The sequence below is a fragment of the Aedes aegypti genome, chromosome 2 (assembly GCF_002204515.2).
Source record: "Aedes aegypti strain LVP_AGWG chromosome 2, AaegL5.0 Primary Assembly, whole genome shotgun sequence".
NCBI lineage: Eukaryota > Metazoa > Arthropoda > Insecta > Diptera > Culicidae > Aedes > Aedes aegypti.
Genome location: NC_035108.1, coordinates 434479789 through 434502906, shown reverse-complemented (window position 1 = coordinate 434502906; position 23118 = coordinate 434479789). Strand labels below are relative to the sequence as shown.

The following is a 23118-nucleotide window of genomic DNA, read 5'->3' as shown; positions in this document are numbered from 1 at the left end:
TAACACATTCATCAGCGCTTTTTTTTCTTCTTTTCCTGTTTTTCTCACAGCGGTTATTGTAGGATTCTATGTAATGCAAATTATCCTAAGGCGGCATCCACAAATTACGTAACGCTCTAGGGGGAAGGGGGGAGTAGGCTCAAGCGTTACGGCTCATACAAAAATTTGAAAATTTTCATACAAAAAGCGTTACGGAGGGGGGGAGGGGGTCAAAAATTTCCAATTTTAGCGTAACGTTATAAATGGACGCTGCCTAATCTAACAACTTCACAGTTAAAAATAATGAATATTACACGTCATGTAAACTTCATTTATGCGATGTAAACATGACGTCATGTAAATTTAAGTCTGAAATCGTGTAAAAATGTGTTATATGTCATGTAATCACACGGGATCCTGCTGAATTACATGACATATAATTGAAGTTTACAAGACATATCATGTAAATATCCATGATATTCCACGCTCCGATTATGTGCATTATATGTCTCAGAAATTTACATGTTTCATTCGAACTGTGTAGCCATCTATTCGACCTGAAAATTCATCCGGCGGCTTCAAGGTAATGCAAATTATCCTGATCTATACCTATTAATTACCCATTCGACTTTACGGTTCATTAAAATAATCGGCCATTTTCGGCCTAATGACTCTTTCGGCCTAACAGCATTCAGCTTAAAGACATTCGGCCTAACGAGATAAAACTTGATTGACCTGCTTCATATTTAGCTTTTGAGCGAAAATGAAATAGTTTGAGCAATACAGTTGAATCTCCGATGACGATTTTAATGAAAACAAATTATGATTTAGCCATTTTTTCATCTTTTTAACGCTTTTATTGTAAATTAAGATTTAAATATCCCTAAAAATGAGTGCACTCACTAAGATTTTTTTTTTCATGATACGAAATTAAATCATGATGAAAACTAGATGCACGGTTAATGGTCACACAGAACGGTATGACGCGAACTTAACATGGCATTTGTAAACACAATTTTTAAGTAATTTTTGTAATACAGTCGACTCTCCACATCTCGATGTTTCATATCTCGATATCTCTCCCTATGTCGATGATTTCTTCGGTCCCTTCAGCCTGCCTACATTTTCTCCCTCCATATCTCGATATCCTCTTTATTTCGATATCTCCATTTCTCGATGTACTCCTGTTGATTTTTTGTTTCAAATTTTCTCTCCGTATGTCGATATGACCATAATCAAAAGTGACTAGACTAGATTTTAAGGATTCAAAACAATTTCAGAACGCGAGATGACGTCTGCTTTTTTATTACTTTACTGTGTAACGGAGTGGTTTTCAATCTAGTGTTCATTAAAAATGTGTTCTTTGTCTCAATCTCTCCGTATTTCGATGATTCCTTCGAAATCGAGACGTGAAAAGGCGACTGTACCTAGGATACAAACACCATAAAATTACCTCAAACAATGCAATAATTAATCAGTTCATTGCTTTTTGGCACTTGGTCTACTCTGTCAGCACAGAAATTGTTACAATTTCTGACCAACTATCCAAATAAGGTAAACGGCAAGAAATCAAAAGCAAATGCTTAGAATTATGTAATACTAAAGAAAGATGGATGAGAAAAAGACGTATTGCATGACGAAAAAACTGAAAAATCACTTGAAATGTCATGAATTTTCTTGAATTCCTTAGCGCGCTGCTCGTTTTAGTTGTTATGGTAAAAAGCACTTGGTTCACTCTAACTGCATACTTTTATTGATTTTTATTTCTCATCTAAAGTAAATTTGTTGCATATCTCTCGAAGTTTACAACATTCATCAAATCTGATCAATGTGAAATGTAAATATGGCAATTTTGCATCTAATGACAGAATAATCCGTTTTTTTTTAAGTTTTGTACTTGGTCCACTCTGATTTAAAACCGACCAATATATTCCAGGAAATTCTTAGATGACTTAGAACATCTCTTAAATGCAAGACAACAATACATCAACAAAATCATAGCAAAACATTGCTCTGTACTATTAAAAGATTTCAAATGATCATAGATCTGGAGATTATATTCCATAGTATTCTGGAGTGTATGACAGGTATTTACGCAAAATTTATTATTCCAATGCATGATTTCCCATTTAATCGCCTTAACTCAATTTACAAAGATGCAAAGATGCTACGTAAATTGAATTTACGTAAAAGAAGACTTCATAAATTGAGGTTTTAGCGTAGCGGAGCTTCTCTATAGGCCAGGGGAAGTGGTTCACCCAGAGTGAGTTTATAGCAGAGAAAAATTTACGTAAAAGAAGACTTCATAAATTGAGGTTTTAGCGTAGCGGAGCTTCTCTATAGGCCAGGGGAAGTGGTTCACCCAGAGTGAGTTTATAGCAGAGAAAAAGTAGATTTTGTATGAAAATTGACAGGAAAATGAATGACAAGTTCATCCACTTCTTCTGGCCTATGTATCATTTACTTTTCTAAATAGAAGGATCATCCCAAACCAAACTTTTAAGCATGTGAAAATTACACACTTGATGTATTGGTCCACAAGTGGTTGATTTGACAATCATCAACTCAATTTTGTGTTAATCGATATGACCGTGCAAAACCACCCCTACGAAGCTCCGACCCTGTCTAATTGCTATTTGTACCAAACCATGCTGCGCAGCTCCTCTTCCGGCGATCCAACTAATAAAGTGCACTCACCACCAGAAGTGCAATAACGTTGTGGTCCGGCTTAAGTAGATGTACCTACAGCTACACGATGTTTTTGCCGCAGGTAATCGCGTCGATTGAGTGTCGCCTGGTTCTTTCCAGGGGGGTGCAGTGCAGTGAGCGAGCGCCATTAGTTAGCAGTCTATGATCTAATGATCTGCGCTCGATGGTACTTTACCGCGGCTGACAAATTACGGCCAAGACGATGCTGTGACATTGAAGCAGTTGGGTACCGTGAACCGGGGGTGAATTGATCAGTATTTTACAATTTTTTTTTCTTCTCGGCATTACGTCCTCACTGGGGCAGAGCCTGCTTCTCAGCTAAGTGTTCAAATTAGCGCTTCCACAGCTATTAACTGAGAGTTTTCTTTGCCAAATTTGCCATTTTCGCATTCGTATATCGTGTGACAGGGAAATCAAGTAAATTTCCATTGCGAAAAAGTCCTGGACCGACCGAGAATCGTATCCAGACACCTTCAGAATGGCTTTGCTTAACAAATTTGTAGCCGTAAACTAAGGAAGGCCCTATAACTTTTTTTTGTTATCCTCAGGATTTCGGAAATAATCGAACAATTTTCGAAAAAAAAACAGTACTTCGTTAGAGAATAGATGGTTTTATGATTTAAGAACTATGCTTGTAAGGCTGTATGATTTCAACAATGAGTTCAGTAGTTCACATTCAATTTTACACTATATTTCTATCACTCAAAGTTTGTTTGTAGGCTTGGTACAGTATAGCTTACACCTTCAAAAATTGTGAACATTTCCATGCAAAACTTATCTTATAATGAAATAAAATAATTTAAATCACCAGAAGACATCTACAAACTAAAAATGTAAGTGATGCCAACGAAACATTCTGCATACTTCGGAGGAAATGCTATTTGGCCTCAGTGCTCAATTCGACCCCGGTTGACGGTACTGCCGGTTGGTCGCACGCCGCACCACTTTACCGTGTCGACGCTCGGTGTTGGTCTCTCTGTAAGACGGCAGGGGTAGGTATACACCAGTAAAGTCGTGACCGTTTGTATGTTTATTTGCTGTTGACGGTTTTTTACCGCCTTGCCTACCGTTTGATTGGCGCTTCTGGCGGGTCAAATGTGAATCGTACACGGAGGGCACATTAGGTTGACAGCGTGCTCGCGCAAACAGGTGACGCATGGATTGGGTTCTATTCTATGATTGCATGAATGTATCAATTGCGGTCTTATTATTTGAACTCGAGTCATTATTTGCGAATAGTTCTATCGTTCCGTTGATCGGTTGTAACGTGAAAATCTCTAAAATAAACGAACTATCATTTAACTCTTAGTAAAGAATTTGTTTTGTTTCTATCTTTATTAACGAGATTTCTAACCCTGGGCTAGATCATCTCGAGACCATCGGCTTTGATTTCATTCCGAAGGAAGTCATCAATATGACTCTTTGCGTCATTAGTGACTATTTAGGGGATGGGATTAGATTCCAGGTCCTCGACGTGAGAGGCGAGTGTTCTAACCACTGCACCAGGTCGGTACCCTGCCATATAAATGAAAATTAAAATATTTTCATATAACAAATGTTTGTTTTTTTTTTTGCTACATATCAACTTTTAGACCGGGTAAAGAATAAAAAAAACAATTAAATTAAAAAATAAAACAATAAAACCCAAAAAAATGTTTAAGTCAAATTTTGTTTTTTTTTTTTTGGGGACAGTACAGCATATTGCTCCGAAAGCTACATCAAATACTAATTGTTGGAGTTTCAATGTCTCTGAAAATCAGAACTTCATTAGGCTTCAGTACGTGATCCATAGGGCCTTCCTTGGCCGAGTGGTTAGAGTCCACCGCTACAAAGCAATGCCAGAAGAAGAAGAGGAACTTTGAGTTAAATTGTTAACTTCATATATGGATTGATATATGAGATTTGCATATTTAGAATGGTCAAGTCATTGCTAATAACCTCAATAACATCCCATTCAGTACGGCCTTTAAATCAGTAATTTATCTTGCTTCTCATGACGAACAATAAATGTTCTGCAAATTCTTCCAGCAGCGCCAGCAAAATGTTACTCGCTCCATAACTCAACGGTTTGACACCTGAAGGTCGATGAACTTACCATACGTATACGAACATACTTCCCAAACATAATCGCACTAAAGCGCACCAAACCACCCCGAAGACCAACCCGCAAAGCTCCAAACACCGCATCCAAATCGTGTTGACCACGCTGCAGTCTTGCCAGCGAGCGGAACTTAATTGAAAGTTGTTTGCACTGGCAAATATGTTTCTTGCATCGTCCAATCGCCGCACGCATAAAACCGATTCTAACCCAGACCGAAACCGCAATACAAACAACACTGTTCCGCCGGTTGTCGTCGTCGTTGTCATGGGCACAGTGACGCGTCTGGTTGCAAAATTTGGACAAAACCTCAAAATTGTTCCAAATTGATTGATAATTTACCAACTTTTCTTGATGCTTAAAATAATCTACATCTTCTTCTTGGCATTACGTCCTTATTGGGATCTGATGGTAGGGTGACATGCTAGTTTCCATCGTATTAAGCTTTGATCACCGAGAATTTCAATATTCCTAGTTTTGCAGTGAATGATGCTAATACAAATTGATGACAAACAATTCTTTTCCAAGCCAGCTTACGCTTTATGAATAAAGGTATATATAAATGTTTATGGTTGATTGGAAATAATGCAATTTAAATTCTAACCTTCCGTTGCCTATATCCATGGTATCCATTTCTATTTCGGTCGCAGTCAGTTTTGATTCGTCTCACAACTAACGGTTCACTGCAATTTAGTGAGTGGTCAAAATAAAGGGCAAACACGAAATAATTGTGACACCAAAAATGTCATGCCAATTTTCTTGTAATGTTTAGAATCAAACTAAAATTTTAGGGTAGTTTTATACATATATTTACTTCAAAAATCAAAAGAAAAGATAATTGATGGAGCCTCGAGTGTAAAATTGAAGGCATTTTCGATTGATGCCCTCCATTTGAGTCTTTGCAGTGTCATGCGGTACCAGTTTCTCAGTTTTTTTTTTCCGTTTTCTTAACATGTCCTTCTCGCCTTTGACTTTTTTTTGTTCTTCCGAAGTTTCCGCTTCATTATTGCCCGTACTGCTCCACCGGGCGCAGCTCCGGACAGTTTGGCGGATTCAAGTCCTTTGGAACAAAATGGATAGAATTGGCCTCATACCACTCCACGACACTTTTAGAATAGTGGCATGATGCCATATCTGGCCAAAATAGCGGAGCTTCGTCATGCTGCTGCAAGAACGGCGAAAGGCGCTTCTCTAAGCACTCAGATTTGTAGATCTCGCCATTTACCGTGCCCTTTGTCATGAAAGGCTCACTCCTCAGTCCACAAGAGCAGATGGCCTGCAAAATGAGATATTTGGAGTTGAACTTCGACATTTTCTTCATCTTAAATTTGTCGTACACATCGAACTTGCTCTTGCCGGTGAAAAACAACCTCGGAATTTGCTTAAAATCGGCTTTTATATACGTTTCGTCGCACATCACACAGCAGCCATATTTTGTCAGCATCTTCTCGTAGAGCTTCCGTGCCCAAGTTTTAGCCGTAGATTTTTGCCGCTCATCGCGGTTTGGGAAGTTCTGTACCTTGTAAGTATGTAGTCCAGCTCTCTTCTTTGCATTCTGGACGTAGCTCTGCAATATGCCGATCTTTTTAGCCAAATCACGGCTTGAGACGTTGGGATTTGCTTTAATCATCCGCTTCACCTTTCCCTCTATCTTTTTGTTCTCCGTTCCCGGTTTTCTTCCGGCTCCTTTGTCGTGGTCCAACGTCAACCGCTCCTGGAACCGCTTCAACACTATGGAGACGGTTGAATGGTGAATGTTCAACATTTTTTCCAACTGCCGGTGCGACAGGTATTCCAGATATTTGGAAAGAATTTGTTCTCTCGACTAGCGTTGGTTTACCTCCATTTTCGTTGAATCGAAAAACACGACTTCGAGTTTGACAGCATGTAAACAATACACATCAATGAGAAAGTGTGCAAAATTTGATTAATTTTTACCCAATGGTAGAAAAGTTATGCCCTGTTGAATGTATTGCAATTATTTCATGTTCGCCCTTTACAACTCTTCAACATCAAAATAAAATGATTTACTATGTGTTGCGAGCATCGCTCTCCATTCGAACAGCACGATGAAATATGTGGATATCCCTTAAAATTCATGGGCCCCAACAAAATACAGCCTAAACATATAAGCACAATCACTTTTGACCGAACAAATGAAGGCATATGAAGGCTCACAGTGCAGTGAAAACAATCTTTCACACCACAATGAAGGGAGACGTTTTCTACGCCGAATATTATGCTTCTCGAGAATTTTTAGCATTTCGATCATTTTCTCTTCACTTCTTGTGTTATGCGCCAGGGTCTGGTACTAGTTGGACACTTTGCCGCATGGGCCATCGGCGCGCAACTTGTTGGACAATCTGCGGATTAAAGTAATGATTCGCAATAACACACACTCACATTGATGCGCAACAGTTTTTTTCTCAGTCCAAAAGATTCGTTGAGGGAATTTATAAAAATTTCGTGAATTTTACAAAATTTAACGGCGTGTGATTAAAATGAAATCTATTAGTTCCATAGTTTTCCATAGTGTTAATAACTGCCCAGCGAAGTAAGTCACACAGAAGGGTTGGAAGAAATTTGAATCGTAATGTGGCGAGGCTCAATCGATCGTTAATCAGTTTTTGCTCGGTTGCGGTCCATGCGAATTCAGTAAAAAAAAAGTGTGAAGTGGATATTTGAACTGGAGTTAATTATGGAAATATAGTTGTTTTATTGCAGTTTTGGTGTACAAGTGGATGAACCATTTCAGCTTTAACAAAATTACTCCTGAAAAATTAATCTAGTGTAGATAAGCTTGAATCCACCGTAGTGAAACAACTAAAGTTTGATACGACGAATATTAGCGTTTGCGACGAAGTGGATCGAAACTCTAGTTTATTTAAAATTCTAACAAACTTGTGGAACAAGATTTGTTGATCTTCATTTTATGCGGCCCGCGATAAGTTTGAAGATACTTTATATATCTGGCCCTCTAATAATATTACCAGTTTTAAGTTAAAAATATCAAAGCTAATTACTTCAGCATTAAGTTCAGTATCAATCAAATACATATTTCAGTTTACCGTACTTCCTATTCTGTTTGCCAATGTCTAACACAAGTTTTCCCCCATAACTATTTGTTGAAAACAACCTATATTTCTATCAAACTTAGACTTATGTTGCGGCCAAAACGCCTAATTTGTCATATACAGTTGTGTTCAGAATAATAGTAGTGAAAGCCGATTTTCATACAAAATGCTCAACTTTAGCATGCTGTAACTTTGTTTCCATATGAGCTATCGGCATGAAATTTTGGCAGTGAACTACAAATATACTCAATTTACAAATTTACAAAATTTAAAAAAGTTCACACTACCGGCTAAAAAGTTAAGCACCAGGTGAAATCGCTCAAAATAATAGTAGTTTTTCTTTTGCAAATTTTTGTTCAGCAACAATTTTAGAAAAAAATTGGCTTGTTCATACATTTATGGCCTGGGTGGAAATGATTAAAACGATCAATAAAGAAAAATTTAAAAACTCAAAATACAGCAGATATTTAAATTGTTAAAACTACTATTATTTTGAGCGATTTCACCTGGTGCTTAACTTTTTAGCCGGGAGTGTAAAAATTTTCAAATCTTGTGATAATAAAATTGAGTATATTTGTAGTTCACTGACAAAATTTCATGCTGATTGCTCATATGGAAACAAAGTTACAGCATGCCAAAGTTGAGCATTTTGTATGAAAATCGGCTTTCACTACTATTATTCTGAACACAACTGTATAATCTTTTCTCGTGGAATCTTGGGCAAACAGTTTCAACAACTTTTTGAGAGATTTTTGTAGAACTCTTCAAAGGAATCGGGAACACAAAAGAACAGTTTATATTCTGGATATGATTTTCTCGAAAAAACTTAAGAAGGATTAAACAGGTTAAACAGGTTTCTCAGATAATTTTGCCAAGAATACCATCGAATCCGAGCCAAGAAAACTCACATGAATCTAGGAAGTGTTTGTCGTGACCACTCTTTTCACCGGTTCACTCAATTTTTGAAACAACAGCGAATTCTACAATCCGCCTGTCAATAATCGGTGAATGTCAAAAATCACGTCTGTTTGAGCAAACTTTATCCAACAGAATGATGTCGCAGAGCCGTCAGAGTGCTTTCGCACCTTTACATATACTTCGTTCCGATTAACGCGCTCGTGGCTAACCTCGTGTTTTTCTTCGTGTAAGTGAATATCTCGAAACCCAACCGATTGCTTTCCAACACGAGACCTAGTTGCCGTTTGATCGCTCCCTGTTTCCACCACACTCTGGATATTCATTCTCTACTTATGCGTTCTCAGAGAATCTTCTCCGGTGTATTCTAGTTCATACGCTCTCCATCGCCACCCTTCTCTCGATTCTCTGATCGCATATAACACATACATACGGTACCATTGCCAATCATCCGAGGCCAAAACCCTGGATGATTTTGCGCCAGGCCTCTCGCTCTCTACTAGCACGACGACTAAGCATTCACATCGACCCGAACACAATACAAATAACCAAATCGCAGGCGAACGCGCTCTGCGAGATATTTCAACAAACGATGAAGCTATTCTTATAGCTTATTCTATCGTTTAATTTTTCTTCAACGGATATTGTAGCATACTTCAATTTATTTTGAAACACGCTAAAATTCGCTAATCATATTTCATCACTATTAGTTATTGTCCACTTGAGCTTTTTCTACTACAGGGTTCACATAATCACAGGTCAATTTCTGATACTATACTGATCAATTTTATATTTTGCAATCTTAAGAACTGAATTTTAAAATGAATCTTGCCAACATTCTTCAACTCAAGGAACAATTTTCATTCTCAAAAATCCTGCACAATATTCTCACAATGTCAGAGATAACCCTCTGGACAAGATTTCCAAGGTATCTTAAGAGAAAGCTTTAGTAGAGATTAGAGATGGGCAAAAAGGAACGGAGCCGTTCAGAAGATCCGGTAAAGAACAAGTAACCCGTGGCTTTTTTTTTGGCGAGAGGCAGTTCATTTGATCAGCACGGATCAGATAAAATGTTAACGGGAAAAAGAACGGAACGATTTTTTCCCCTATTTCCCTTCGTTTGTTTCTCGGCTTTGCTACAACGCTTGACACGTGCCTTGCTTTGCGCGCCACGCTACACATGCAAGCAAAGTTTTCCGCTGTACCGTGCGCTCTGTGCTTTTGGCATAGACACACAAATTTGTCCCGCTCACTTGCATACAGGAATTTCTTTTGTCCTTCATAATACTATCCCAAGATTTGAATTATTTCATCTATAGAAAATTGATGGATTTTATCTATGATATCTTCTGAAACTTCCTCGGCAGTCCAGGAGTTCTTTCAGGAATCTTTGTTTATTCATAATTGTTTGTTTGTTTATTATTGTTTGTTCATCAGAGGATACTTTATGATTTTCTTTAGAAATACCCTACGGTATTATTTTACTGAAAAAAAAAACTTGGAATTACCCTGGGGACATTCCTGGGGGAATCTCTGAGAAAAATAAAACCTTTCAAAACTTACTTTAGAAAATCACAAAAAATTACAGGAGAAATATATGTAGAAATCTTAGAAAGAATCTCTGGAGCAATTGCTGAAGGTATCTTAAGAGAAAGCTTTAGTAGAGATCATAAGAAATCACTAGAAGTTTCTGTAGAAGTTATTGATTACAGAAGATGTTTTGTCCAGGAATCTTGGAGGATGTCCCAGGGAAACCGATTGATGAAACACTGGATAAAATTTTGAAGGAGTTACGATTATCTGAAAAACTATCTCAAAGAATTTTTGGAGGAATTCCAGTGATTTCTGAAATAATCTTAAGAGCAATTCCATTTCTGAGGTACTCCTTGGAAAACCCCAGGTTAAATTCTTGAGGTATCCTGAACAAAATTCTTTGAGAAATTCTCTAGGATTCTTCGTGGTGAGAGTACTTGGGTATTAATTACTAAATATATTACTTTAGAAATTTCCGGAGTAATACCTGAACATACCTAAAATAATTTGTAACGAAATTTCTAGAGAAAATTAGGGAAAAAACATATACAATACTTTTCGTAATGTCATGAGGAGTTCTTAAAAAAGTCTTAGATCTTAGACAAATATCTGCTCTGATGGTAGGAAGAATCGAATTCTTATCTCCTGGCTCCTATTTTGTTTTCATGGTTGCTGTTCGGGTTTTTTTATTTGGTATTTTTTTCAGGCTTAGATTATAGACTTCAATCCAATTTCTTATTTTTAAGATCCTCAGCCTGGTGCTGAATATTTCTTTTTGAATTTAAAACATGTACTGGTATCTAAGTTTTCGATTAAAGTTGTAATATTACTTAAGGATTAATCAAGAATGTACGTATAATTTTTCATATAATCGGACCTTTAACATTGGTTTTAGAATAAATTTGATAATTACTATATACATAGGAAAAGGCATCGACCGTGATTGTTTTTATTTTATTTTGTTTTATGGCTGTAGCGGTCATGCGACTCAAAGCTAATGGGAGTCTATAGAAGCAAATGATGGAAATTAACAGGTGGATAGGCGTCGCAAAGCAGCGACAAGACTGAAATTTAATTAGGTGGTGATAGTTGAGCAAGCGTTTTTAAAGTCAGGAAGCATCGTCCTGTATTTTGCCTAGCTTCTCTACTGGAAAAGAGTTGGCTCAAAGCTTTGAGCTTTACTACCAACACAGGCAAAATACAGGAGACTTCAATGTGCTCTTATAATGACGTTGATACGGTTGATTGGTGAAATTTAAGCAATCAATATTTCCAGACTTCTCCTCACATCAGATGGCTCCAAAAATTTAAAACAATCCCGATCATTATTCATTTTGGGGAAACATCATTCAATCATCTTAAAAAATATTTACAAACAATTTTGAGAACTTCATTTTTACAGCTTTTGTCCACCCGTGCGCCACTGTGCATCGCGTCGTAGCTGGTGTAGTTTTTGCCTTGTTTCACGCTGATTCAGGCAAAGGAAATGTGTTCGTCTATTCTGCTATTTTTGCCGAGCCGATGCAGAAAAGCACACATTGCCTGGCACTTAAGGAGACATACGAGCTTAATTTGAACGATCAGTTGGATGGCTGGTGTAGATATTCCGTTCAATGCCAACCACATTAGCGCACTCGGGTATGATTGGTATGTTGCTGCCTGATGCCTTTTCGAGAGTAGTCACTCTCGTCCTATTAGCACAGATCTTTCTATCACCGCAATGCAAACCGAAGCTGGTATTGCGAAGGACTCCAACATGCGCTTATATCGCGAAAGAGCAGTTTTGTTAATCGTCAGGCTCTCATTACTTAGAAAGCAATATTCCTAACATAAATTCTAACAGATTTGCGGAAAAGAAACTTGTTCCGAATCAGGAAGCGACTGTCATCCAACTCTGTCATATTCATTCTTTAATTGCACTCCAGCACACGATTCCGATTTCCTACATCATCTTCCTGCTTTGGCAAATGAATATTCACTAACGGGTTTCACCTTCTCCGATCCCTTTCCAGATAACTAACGGACCCAGCTGCAGCAGAATCGAGAAACTTAATCTTCCACGAGTGTGTGCTACACGATAGCCTTACTGTAACCGATGTCAATTACTCGTAGTTAGCAATAGATCCAATTCGTAATAAATCGCCCTAAGCTAAGACGAGCCTTCGTGCTTCCGAAAAAAACGATCAAAGAAAACCTTACCTTACCAGTGAGCCAAAAAAACCCCAAAAACCAAAATGTCGTCCACAATCAATGGAACGGCGTCCGCCAACTACTGGGACTACATCTTCACGGATTTGGCCGATCCGCGGACGAACCACTGGCCGCTGATTTCGTCGCCGGTGCCCGGTTTGACCATCATTGCCAGCTATCTGTACTTTGTGCTCAACTTCGGACCGAAATACATGGCCAACCGGAAGCCGTTCCAGATGCAGCGGACCCTGGTGGTGTACAACTTCATCCAGGTGCTCGTCAGTGTGTACCTGTTCTACGAGGTAAACAGACAGAACTTTACGTCAACCCTAGTTTCTTGAGAAATTTCAGCAAATACTTACTCACTTGATACTTGATGGGCTACAATCCGCTACGTTGAATCTACGCCGAATGGATAATTCTTCTCCACTGGACTCGGTCCTGAGCCAATCGCTTTCAGTCGCCCTGAACGCTAAGTGCAAATATTCCTAGACAAATTTTGGTTGAAAAAATCAAGCATAAACTCTTTCAATAATTCTTACTTCAAATTTTGTATAGTAAATTCTTTCAAGGATCTTTCTTGAGTTATTCTCGAGGATGACTTTATAAACTCCTCCAAAGACTTCAATAGGATCATTATGAGCAATTTCCAAAGATTCTTTTTGGGATTCCTCTGGCAGTTTCTCTGCAGAATGAATAACTGATTTCTCAAAAAAAAAAAACAGATATTTTCAAGGATTGTTCCACAAAACTGAGAAGGTATTTCATCAGAAACATTTCCATTCCATTCTCTCAGGATTTTTTTAATTGATTCCTCCAATCTGCTGTTATCAACGCTAATTACTGAAGGACTCCTGGAGAAATCTCGGGAGGAATCCTTGGAATAATCCTTTGAGAAATTTATGAAAAAAACAGGAGAAATCTCCGGAGTAATTCATGAAGAGTTTTTACGAAAGCAATTTATGTAGTTTTTACTGTAGGAATTTTTGTAGAGATTTTTATAGTGTAATCCCTGGAGAAATTCTTAGAATAATGATGAAATTCATACGGGAGTACATGGGAGAATCTCTGGCAGAATTTCAAGAGGAACTCTTGGATGAATTTTTGTAGGCTCAGAACGAATCCCTAAGGAATCCTTCAAGGTTTATCTGGACAAATCCTTGGAGTAAGTCATGTTGTGATTTCCTTGGTTGTAATGCTGGGAGAATTCTTCGAGGAAATTCTTGAGGAATCCTTTGAGAATTTCGTAAGATGTAAAAACCTAGAGGAATTCCTGGACGAATTCCTGATGAAATCCCTGGAGCGATGCGTTTAGGAATCCCGTAAGAAATCTTCGGAAGAATGCCTGGACGAATCTTGAGATGACTACTTGAGGATATCTTTGTATGTATCCGTAGAGGAATCCTCGGAAGATAATCTTGAAAAATATCTTGAGTAATCCTTGAAAAGATTATCCTAGTGTAACTCCTGAAGGAATTCCTGGAGAAAGCATTAGAGATATCTCTAGAAGAGTTTCTAGAATAATCTCTGAAGGAATATCAGAAGAAATCACTTGAAAAAACCCTTGGTGAAATCTTCGGAAATATATATTATGAAACAGATTCTGGAGGAATCCATAGAGAACTTCCTGAAAAATCCCAGTAAAGACTTAACTGGAGGAATCACTGGATACATTCCTGCAAGAACTCATTGTGAAATCTCTAAAAGAATCTCTGTAGATATGTTCTTGAAAGAATTTTTGGAGGAATCTCTTTGGAGGACTTACTGAAGGTATTTCTGAAGTCCTATCAGAACCGGTCTAAAATGCCTCAAGTTGAACAAAAGTTCTTTCTGAAAGAATCACTGGCAAAATCCCTAGTGGAATTGCAGGAGAAATTGCTGTATGAACTACAGTAAATGTTATCTTGGAGGATTGTCTAGTAAATTCTCTGGAGAAGTCTTTAAAAGAATTTCTGGAGAAATCTCCGGAAGAGTCTCTAGTGATATCTCGTGAGAAAATGTATTCCTTTAAAAGGTTTTTTAAATGATTTACTGGTGCTCCATATGAACTTAGCTTAGCTTAGCTTAGACTGACTACACATATCAATGGTTGCTATTCCGTGATTGACCGAAGTCAGTGAAAATGCACATAGAATCACACAGCAAAAAAAATCCATTCTCGTATCCGTGAACTCGTCAACAAGCAAAAACACATCGTGAACTAGATCACGTTTATGCGTAAACATGATGGTAGTTCATGGTGTATTTTTGACAGTTCACGTTTTGCAGAATTTTTATTTTTAGCGTGCAGTGTGCATAACTCAGTGCCTCTATTTATACAGGGTCAATAACAGCGCTGGCCACGCTTTTGCAGTCAGGTGGGATTGGGATAAGAAATGTTAGTGTGTAACCTTTGCTATTTGGAGACCGTGTTTGCCTCTGAATCTACACAAAGGTTACTGGGAGGGATGTTTGTTAGTAGGAAGGATCATTGGGTCACAGGATTCACGTTGATAAGCGATTAGACCATGATAAATACTTATTTGTGAGATATAAACATGCCTATATGTAAATATATTTTTTTTATTTGATATGAACAATTTCTACATAGAGGAAAATTGTGCCGACACTTGAGGTGACGAACCATTCAAAGTTTTGTGAACAAATAAATAAATGTAACATTGGCTATTCTTATGACGACACTTACAGTGGCGAACCATCGGAAGTTTGCTGAATAAAGTGAACCTTTCGCAAGTCTACACTTGTAGTGTCGAACCATTCATAGTTTGTTGAAAAATCATATTTACGTTACACCGTTGTAACGATTAAATGTGCAGTCATACATATTTTAAAGATTAGAAATAGTAGCATGAAACGATCTCACCAATTGATCCGTCATCCTTGACTGAGCAGCCACAATCCACTTTCAGCTTCACTCGTTTGCTCGGCTATATAAAAGCACTCAGAAAAAAAAAGGCGGGTCAAGGAGAGGGAAAAAATCTGACGACTGCTCGGGCTTTCTTGACGCACTGCCCAGGAGCAAGCGTCAAGGTCAAAGGATCAAACAGAACCCGATTTACTGGAGCTCCATATGAATTGTACAAAATTGCGATTGCTGTCAATAGTTATAATTTGTCAGCGATAAAATGTCGTTTTACTCATATATAAAAAGACATGAACTATATCATGTCGAATGATGTCAATTTCTAAAATATTTTTTTTTCTAATTTGGCTGAATTGAAAGGGTAATCAAGTATGCCATATAGCCTACATATCCGTAGCAGTAAACGAGCAGCTTCTCAGCAAGACCACGCTGAGGAGCATGGGTTCGAATCCAGGATCTTACTATAGCATAGAATATCTTTGTACCTGCCACACGATATACGCATGCAAAATGGTCAATCAGCAAAGGAAAGACTCAGTAAATAACTGTAGAAATTCTCATAAGAACACTAAGTTGAGACATAGGCTCTATCCTGGTTGGGACTAGTGCCAAAAACAAAAAGAAGAATTTTATTTTAGATTTATGGCATTGTGTCTATTCTGATCTGGAAATTCATGACTGTAGTTATAACTCCTTTACCGTGCCGATTGGCCTAAAATGACTCCAATGCACAATCAAGGAAGGTTAATGTGCACATAGGGTGCATAACTACTCAGGCACTTCCATAATTCAATTTACGAACCCCCGAATAGTACCTCCACCTTCTATAAAAATATTGAGTAACCTTGTTACCACAGACAAAGAGACGTAACACTGACGAAATTTCCATCGACCACTCACATAACGATCAATTCTAAGAAACGCGCGTAACGTTTTTCTTCGTGTTTGACGTTCAACACTAGAGCCTTTTATAGGTCTTGTAGCACTAACCAGGATTTCGTGCAACATGATCACCAGATGATGATGGCGTGAAAAGAGCGATGGATGATAATGAAATGGGGCTGTCCATACACCACGTGTTCATTCTTTATATTTCCAGACCCCTTGGTTCCGTCTGTCCATAAAAAATGTATATGGATTCGCCCTCCATAAACGACCACGTGGTTAATGGACCCAAGGTAAGGGGCTGTCCATTAATTAGGTAAGGGGTTATGGGGGAGGGGGGGTTTGAGATTTCTTACGTGCCATACAATTTATTTTGGATTTTCATACAAAAAAGGGGGGGTTGAAAAATCCCGAAAATTGTCTTACGTAATTAATGGACCGCCCCTAACCTAAAAAATCACTTGCACAAATTACATCACACCCGCATAGCACGGTGCATGAAATCTGTTGATTTACGAGTTTTCTCACTTGTACTGCGTACATATCAATCCGAAGCAGCTGTTAAATCAATTTTGTTATAATAAGTTAAATCACATAAGATTACAGATTAGTCCGTAATAAAATCAATGCACTCACATTATATGTAAAATTTTACCATACAAAATATGCATATATATCACCAGGGCCGTCCATTTTCAATTCATTGAAAGCATTTTCAGTCCCCAACTGACTGACTCAAGCTTCCCTTTTGATTGAAACTCTACTGTTTCGTTTCAATCCGACAAACATTTCCTTTCATCGCAGCAAGCGTAGTCTCGAAAACTTATTCATACAGACTCAAGCCAAAAAAGTATACAAACTTACTTTATCAATCCTACGTGTTTCGCAGCCGAAATTCTACACGTTTTGCTCTGAACCAACTCGATTTTTCACTTTTAGATTAAACGTTCCGGATTTACAAAATGACGAAAGTAAGATTTTGAACTTTCGTAACCTAACCAGTACTTTCGCCGCCCCGCTGTATAGAGAGACAAAATGACTTAACCACGTATCAAAACAAAACACTACTTGAGCCGATTTTACACTGGTAGAAAAACGTCGCAAGTAACTGAATAAAACGGCTTATCATTTTGTCATAAAATTTTTGTGTGAAATAATAGGAACTCCATAGTTTTTGAACGCGAGCTCATTGTATGCAAAATTTAAGCAATGTACATGCCGAAAAAATGTTAAAAAGGTGATTACTTTTAAAACAGTTTTAGAAGACAGGTTGTGATTCTTCTGAATTAATTTGCTCAAAATCGTATGGAAGTTACTTACGTCGATTTGAAAAAGTAATCGAAGTCTTTCATTTCTTTCGTGCTGCCTGTGCGTTGCGCGTCATGTATCAGAGCCTCACCACAGCGAGCTGGTCTTTCAATCGGTAGTCTCTAACTTTAGGAGCTGATTGATTCAAATGAACGACGTGGTGGCCCGCATACTTTCTCTATCTTAATTTATTACCTAACAAGTTATATACATTACTATTGCAAAAAAAATAGGTAAAATCCAATTTGAAACATTTTGATAGATTTCAATAAAATCAAATGAAACGAAATTCTTACTCTTTCATTTCACCTTTCTTGTGCTCTGCTTTCAATCAGGCAACGAAACGAATGAGTGGTGAAAGAAGAACGAAGCGACGCAGTTGTTCGTCACCATCGAGACGACGCAACCAAGCCTTCGTGTTTCACAAAATCCTTTCAAAAATGCACAGCCCTGCGGATGAAAGTGGTGGTGATATTATATCACCACCACTTTCATACGTATAAGGTCTTTTGGGGACATCTTATACGGAAACATTGCACATATAATGCACATTCAATTTAACCAACTTAAATGAACTTTATGAGAATTGAAATTTGGTTAATTACTAGAAAATGAGCTGCTTAAGCCAAAACACGCCCTTTAATCTGAACTTTTGGTTGCTTGGGAAGGCAAAAGGTATTTTCGTTATACGTTCATTATGATTGTCTGGTACAATCTGGTGGTTTGGCGTGATGACATGCCAAACATCCTTCAACGTTCTTTCTAGAAATATTAAGTGCAATTTGAGCTCAAACCTAGAGAGAACTTGCCCCATAAAATGAAAAAATATCTATTATGCAAGATCTTAGCATAAGAGTTCCAACTTTTGAGGGGGCTTCAATTTTTCTATGGTGGCGTATACGGGAAAAAATCTGATCCCCAAATCATGATTTACAAATCATTAAATTCATAAATTGGTTAGGTCATAACACCAGGATCACAAATCATGATTCCTGGAGTCATAATCATGATTTTCCGTAAGTAATAACCGTAATAAGCGTAACATCCAGGGTGAAAACACTAAGCGGTGCGCTTTGCTTCACCTCATTCGTATCGATCACCCTTAATGCAATATGACGAAGTAGTAATCTGACTTATGATATCATGAGTCTAAATCATGGTGTGTTTTCATAAGATGAAAATACACTGGAACCATGATATCATGAGTCATAATCATGTTTTTGGATTCTGATTTCTAACCGTGTAGCTTCCTGGCCCCCAACTCCGAAAATTTTTACCAAGTATCTTCTGCATGTTGATATAAGTGTTCAAAATAACTTGCTTATGTAGTTTTTAAGTTCTCACTATGTAACTGGCTTTATAAGGTATCCACAATAATCTCAGGTGGAACTTTTCGAGTGCATGTCAAAATTCCATTGGAAGTATTAACAGAAATCTAACGAGAATAACTTCTATGAACATCTGCCAAAGATATCTTCATAAATCTTCCTTAAGTAACAGACAAACAATCTGTAGTAAGACATCTGCTGATAATTTCACAAGGATTTCACCAATAATTTAAATATAATCGGTGAAGAATTTATAAAAATATTGGTATTGAATTCCACAAATATTTCAACTAGCAATTTCTCAAGAATACTCAAGGATCTCTCCCTGAATTGAATGCAATTAATGTCATCGGTTGAAAAACACTGTGCAATGCAGTCAACTCTACCGTAAGTCGTTTTCAATGGAACTGTCACTTGTTATGACGACAAGCAGTTTAGTAGGATTTTCTGTAAAGATCTGATTCATTGTCGAGTGGCAAGAAACGCAGCCTAAATGAGATCTTCCCATGAACTCAATTACTATAGTATACAAGTGTATACAAGTGGCGACAGTCCTACGAGCCAGTTTTGAGGAGTTTAGTTATGAAACCCTGTCCGCTTGTTACTATATTGTTCTTGAGCTATTAAATGACTTCAATGTGGAGGCTTCAAAATGAAGTTCATTATCCACTGGACTGCTTCCACCTATCGATCACTTGACGTTTGTTGTGACGTTGGTGATCCTTAGATGGTCTCGAAAATACTTGTGAATATCTTGACAAAACTTGTCCAGACTACCGTAAGAAGACGAGAACATTACTATCGGGGATGTCAACACTCAGTTTGGAAGAAATGGTGCTTTGCTCAATGATTGGTAGGAAAAACCTTCATTATTGGGCGGACCTCCTGAGCGTTGGCTTCCCCGATGAATAATTTTACCTCAATGTGAGATTTTTTAGAAGTTAAAATATAGACAAATTGTATCGAAAAGAAGAGCATGACGACCGTTGCGTTCCAATATCCGGGGCTTATCAACAGACGTTGTATCGGCTGAATACCACGGTGATGCATGGTTTGAAAGTTTGTGAAAGTGGTGACAAATCAGTAAAGAGAAAGAGGCTGTGGAAGATTAACATAAAACATGGTTTTCCGAAGAAAATTATTAGACTGTTCGTTCAACTTTAGATGGCTCAAATCAAGTGAACATGTTGCGGATGGGTTTTTAACTTACTTCGTTACTTTTAGATGGATTAAATCAGAGTGATGTACTCCCAAACCTTGGCATACTAAGAAACAATGTTATCTTAAAGCAGAAGAACATGCTGCTTAATGACATGAAGGAAATTTACGGTTTATCAACTTTTCTCGATGTTTTTTCAATATTTTAAACTGCAATCACGTTTTGATTTTTTTGTTTTCACTGGTTATTAAATGCTATTATTGTGTTGTTCTATTTTTTCCAGGGCTTGGATGGCGCCTGGCTGCGACACTACAGTTGGCGGTGTCAACCGGTCGACTGGACAGATAATCCGCAGTCCATGCGGGTAAGTCAAATTTTAACCATCCCTCATTGAAACACATTTCAACTCCCTTGTTCCGGCAATTCCCTAATTATCCCGCTCACAGGTCGCCCGAGGTTGCTACGTGTACTTCCTGGCCAAGCTCTCTGAACTGCTGGACACAGTGTTCTTCACGCTGCGGAAAAAGGACAAACAAATCAGCTTCCTGCATCTGTACCACCACACCGTGATGCCAATGATCTCGTGGGGTGCCACCAAGTACTTCCCGGGAGGACACGGAACGTTCATAGGTTTGCTTCGCGAATGACGTTTGTAAATGGGTTCCGTTGAATCGTTTATACTGATTGGAATTTTACTACCATTCACAGGAGTCATCAACTCGTTTGTGCATATCATCATGTACACCTACTACATGCTGGCCGCCATCGGACCCCACCTACACAAGTACCTCTGGTGGAAGAAGTACATCACGGATCTGCAGATGGTAATTTTACGAATTCTTCGCTGAATCCCTCTTTCCCTAACGCCTTTGATATCCCTCCCCCAAAAATCAGATCCAGTTCGGAATGGCCTTCATGCACTCGGCTCAGCTCCTGTGGACGGACTGCGGCTATCCCCGTTGGTCGGTTTGCTTCACTCTGCCAAATGCCATCTTCTTCTACATGCTGTTTAACGATTTCTACAAGAAGACCTACACCGTCAAGCGAGCAGCTCGTCTGGCGTCCGCCAAAGCCAAGGCCGAAGAACTCCGGAAAGCGAAAGAGCTGGAAAGCTTAAAGGCTGCCAATGGAAAACTCGCCGAAAAAGAACTGTAGATAGTGTCCCGAAGTTACGTACGTGTAATGTGTTAACTGTAGATGCCACCGTTTGAATAGCTACTTCACCATCGATCTTCCCCTATCCCTGTTGTCCCATTTCCCCACATTCACAGTCCGTTCCTAGAACAAGTAAACCCCATTTCACTTGCTCATCTAACTGATCCTAAACCAAGTCTTTACTCATAAGGTAACTGAAAGTTGTGTGCGAATGCCTTCGTTGTTTAAGGAAGGTCTTTTTTTTTCCTAGCTGTGTAAGGTAATTTTAATTTGAATCTAGTTGAATGAAAGTGAGGATTTTAATCTGATTAGCAGACGAATAAAAGAATGACAAACTATTATTAAAGATCTGAACGAAAAATCAAAACTCGCAATGACTCAGCACTCTCTCAATCCGAAAGCCCATAGATGACGTCAACTGTAGTGTCGCCAATACTCACTCATGGGCGTTACTGTAAATTCCCGACCAGAATCTTCCCTAAATTTCAGCAAAACCAGTTTTGTCCCAAAATCTGTTTATTAAGGCAGACGAAGATGCCGTTCCTCATGTTAATAAATTCTGGAGAACAGGATCCCACTCTGGTTGCCAATAATCAAACTGGTTCTCAAGCAGCAGCATCTATGATTGAACCGCAACAATATGAAGGTTGGAATTAGAAGAAAATTAATTCGCACTCCAAAGCACGAATTTGAGCTGGCGATGGATGGACTTTGGACGTAACGAAACAAACGCTTGGGTCGGTCGACTATGGGCCAGAGATCGAAATTTCGAAGCAAAGTTTAAAGCACTTTTCTAATGAACAATAATCAACCTGAAAGTAATACAAACTCAAATATGGATGGAAAAGTTGTGATTTAGGTTGTTTATATGCATTTTGAAATGAATTGGAAATAATTGGCAGGGTTATGAGTTTTAGAAAAAATGTTGATTGTGGTAGAGTATATACTCTAGAACTATTGTTTCTCGATTACATCACTGATCTATTTAATCACACTTCATTTTTTCACACTCGACTTAAGCGCGGGCTTGCTTTCGGTTATATCACGCCACGATAATTTAATATGCATCTATTCACTCGATTTATGTTGTTTTTCTTGTGATTTCAAAGAAAATTGTATGGCAAGAAACTACTCTTTCATTATATCACGCTCTGATTTTTTTTCGGGATCCATGATATAATCAAGAAATTACTCTACTTTTTATTCAATTTGCTTCTTCTTCTTTTCTGGCATTACGTCCCTACTGGTACAGAGCCTACTCCTCAGCTCAGTGTTATTTGCCATTTGACCATTTTTACATGTGTATATCGTGTTGCTAGTACGAAGATACTCCATACCAGGAAAGTCAAGAAAATGTCCAACCTGAAAAGATCCTCGACCGGTGGGATTCGAACCCACGACCTCGACCAAGCTGATGGTCTTGGGCACGCTACCGCTACGGCTATCTGGGCTCCATGTTCTACATCTATGATTGATTAGGTCCCTTAATTCTGCATATAATTTTCTCTTTCCATATTTCGAAATCTTCCTCATATCGATACCTCCAAATCGTGATCTCACCTAGACCGGCCCGCAATTAACACTTGGTCTTTCAAAATGTTGATGCTCGTTCGCAATCTCGAGTATGTCAAATAAGTAAAGATGCAGCTATGACGGAAACCGTTTTTGAGGATCTCCATTTTCAGACATTTTTTCTCTCACTTAAGCTGTCATAACTCAGAACCCCTTCACAATAATATACTTTTGGAAAAAAGAGAAGCTTCATTTGCCAAAAAAAAAAGGCGGCCATATTGAATTTATCCGAAAACCTGACTTTTCATTAGTTTCTCAACTCCTTCCTTGTTCATTGTTCCTTGACTGTAGCCGTAGTGCCACCCCATTGTAGGACCTACCTGTTTCAGTGAAGAAAGATTTAGCTACCA

General features: G+C 38.3%; 1 protein-coding gene across 4 annotated transcripts in view; it reads left to right on the top strand.

Annotated features, from left to right (window-relative positions):
* The window catches only part of LOC5575560 (elongation of very long chain fatty acids protein AAEL008004), a 102834-nt gene extending 81271 nt beyond the window's left edge, over positions 1–21563 (top strand). For all 4 annotated transcript variants that reach the window (XM_021847806.1, XM_021847809.1, XM_021847808.1 and 1 more), the window contains 5 exons: positions 12321–12800; positions 20325–20405; positions 20488–20671; positions 20750–20865; positions 20936–21563. In XM_021847806.1, coding sequence (XP_021703498.1) covers positions 12543–12800; positions 20325–20405; positions 20488–20671; positions 20750–20865; positions 20936–21196 — 900 coding nt within the window. In that variant the 5' untranslated portion in view covers positions 12321–12542 and the 3' untranslated portion in view covers positions 21197–21563. The remainder of the gene's footprint in view (positions 1–12320; positions 12801–20324; positions 20406–20487; positions 20672–20749; positions 20866–20935) is intronic.
* The last annotated feature ends 1555 nt before the right edge of the window (positions 21564–23118 follow it).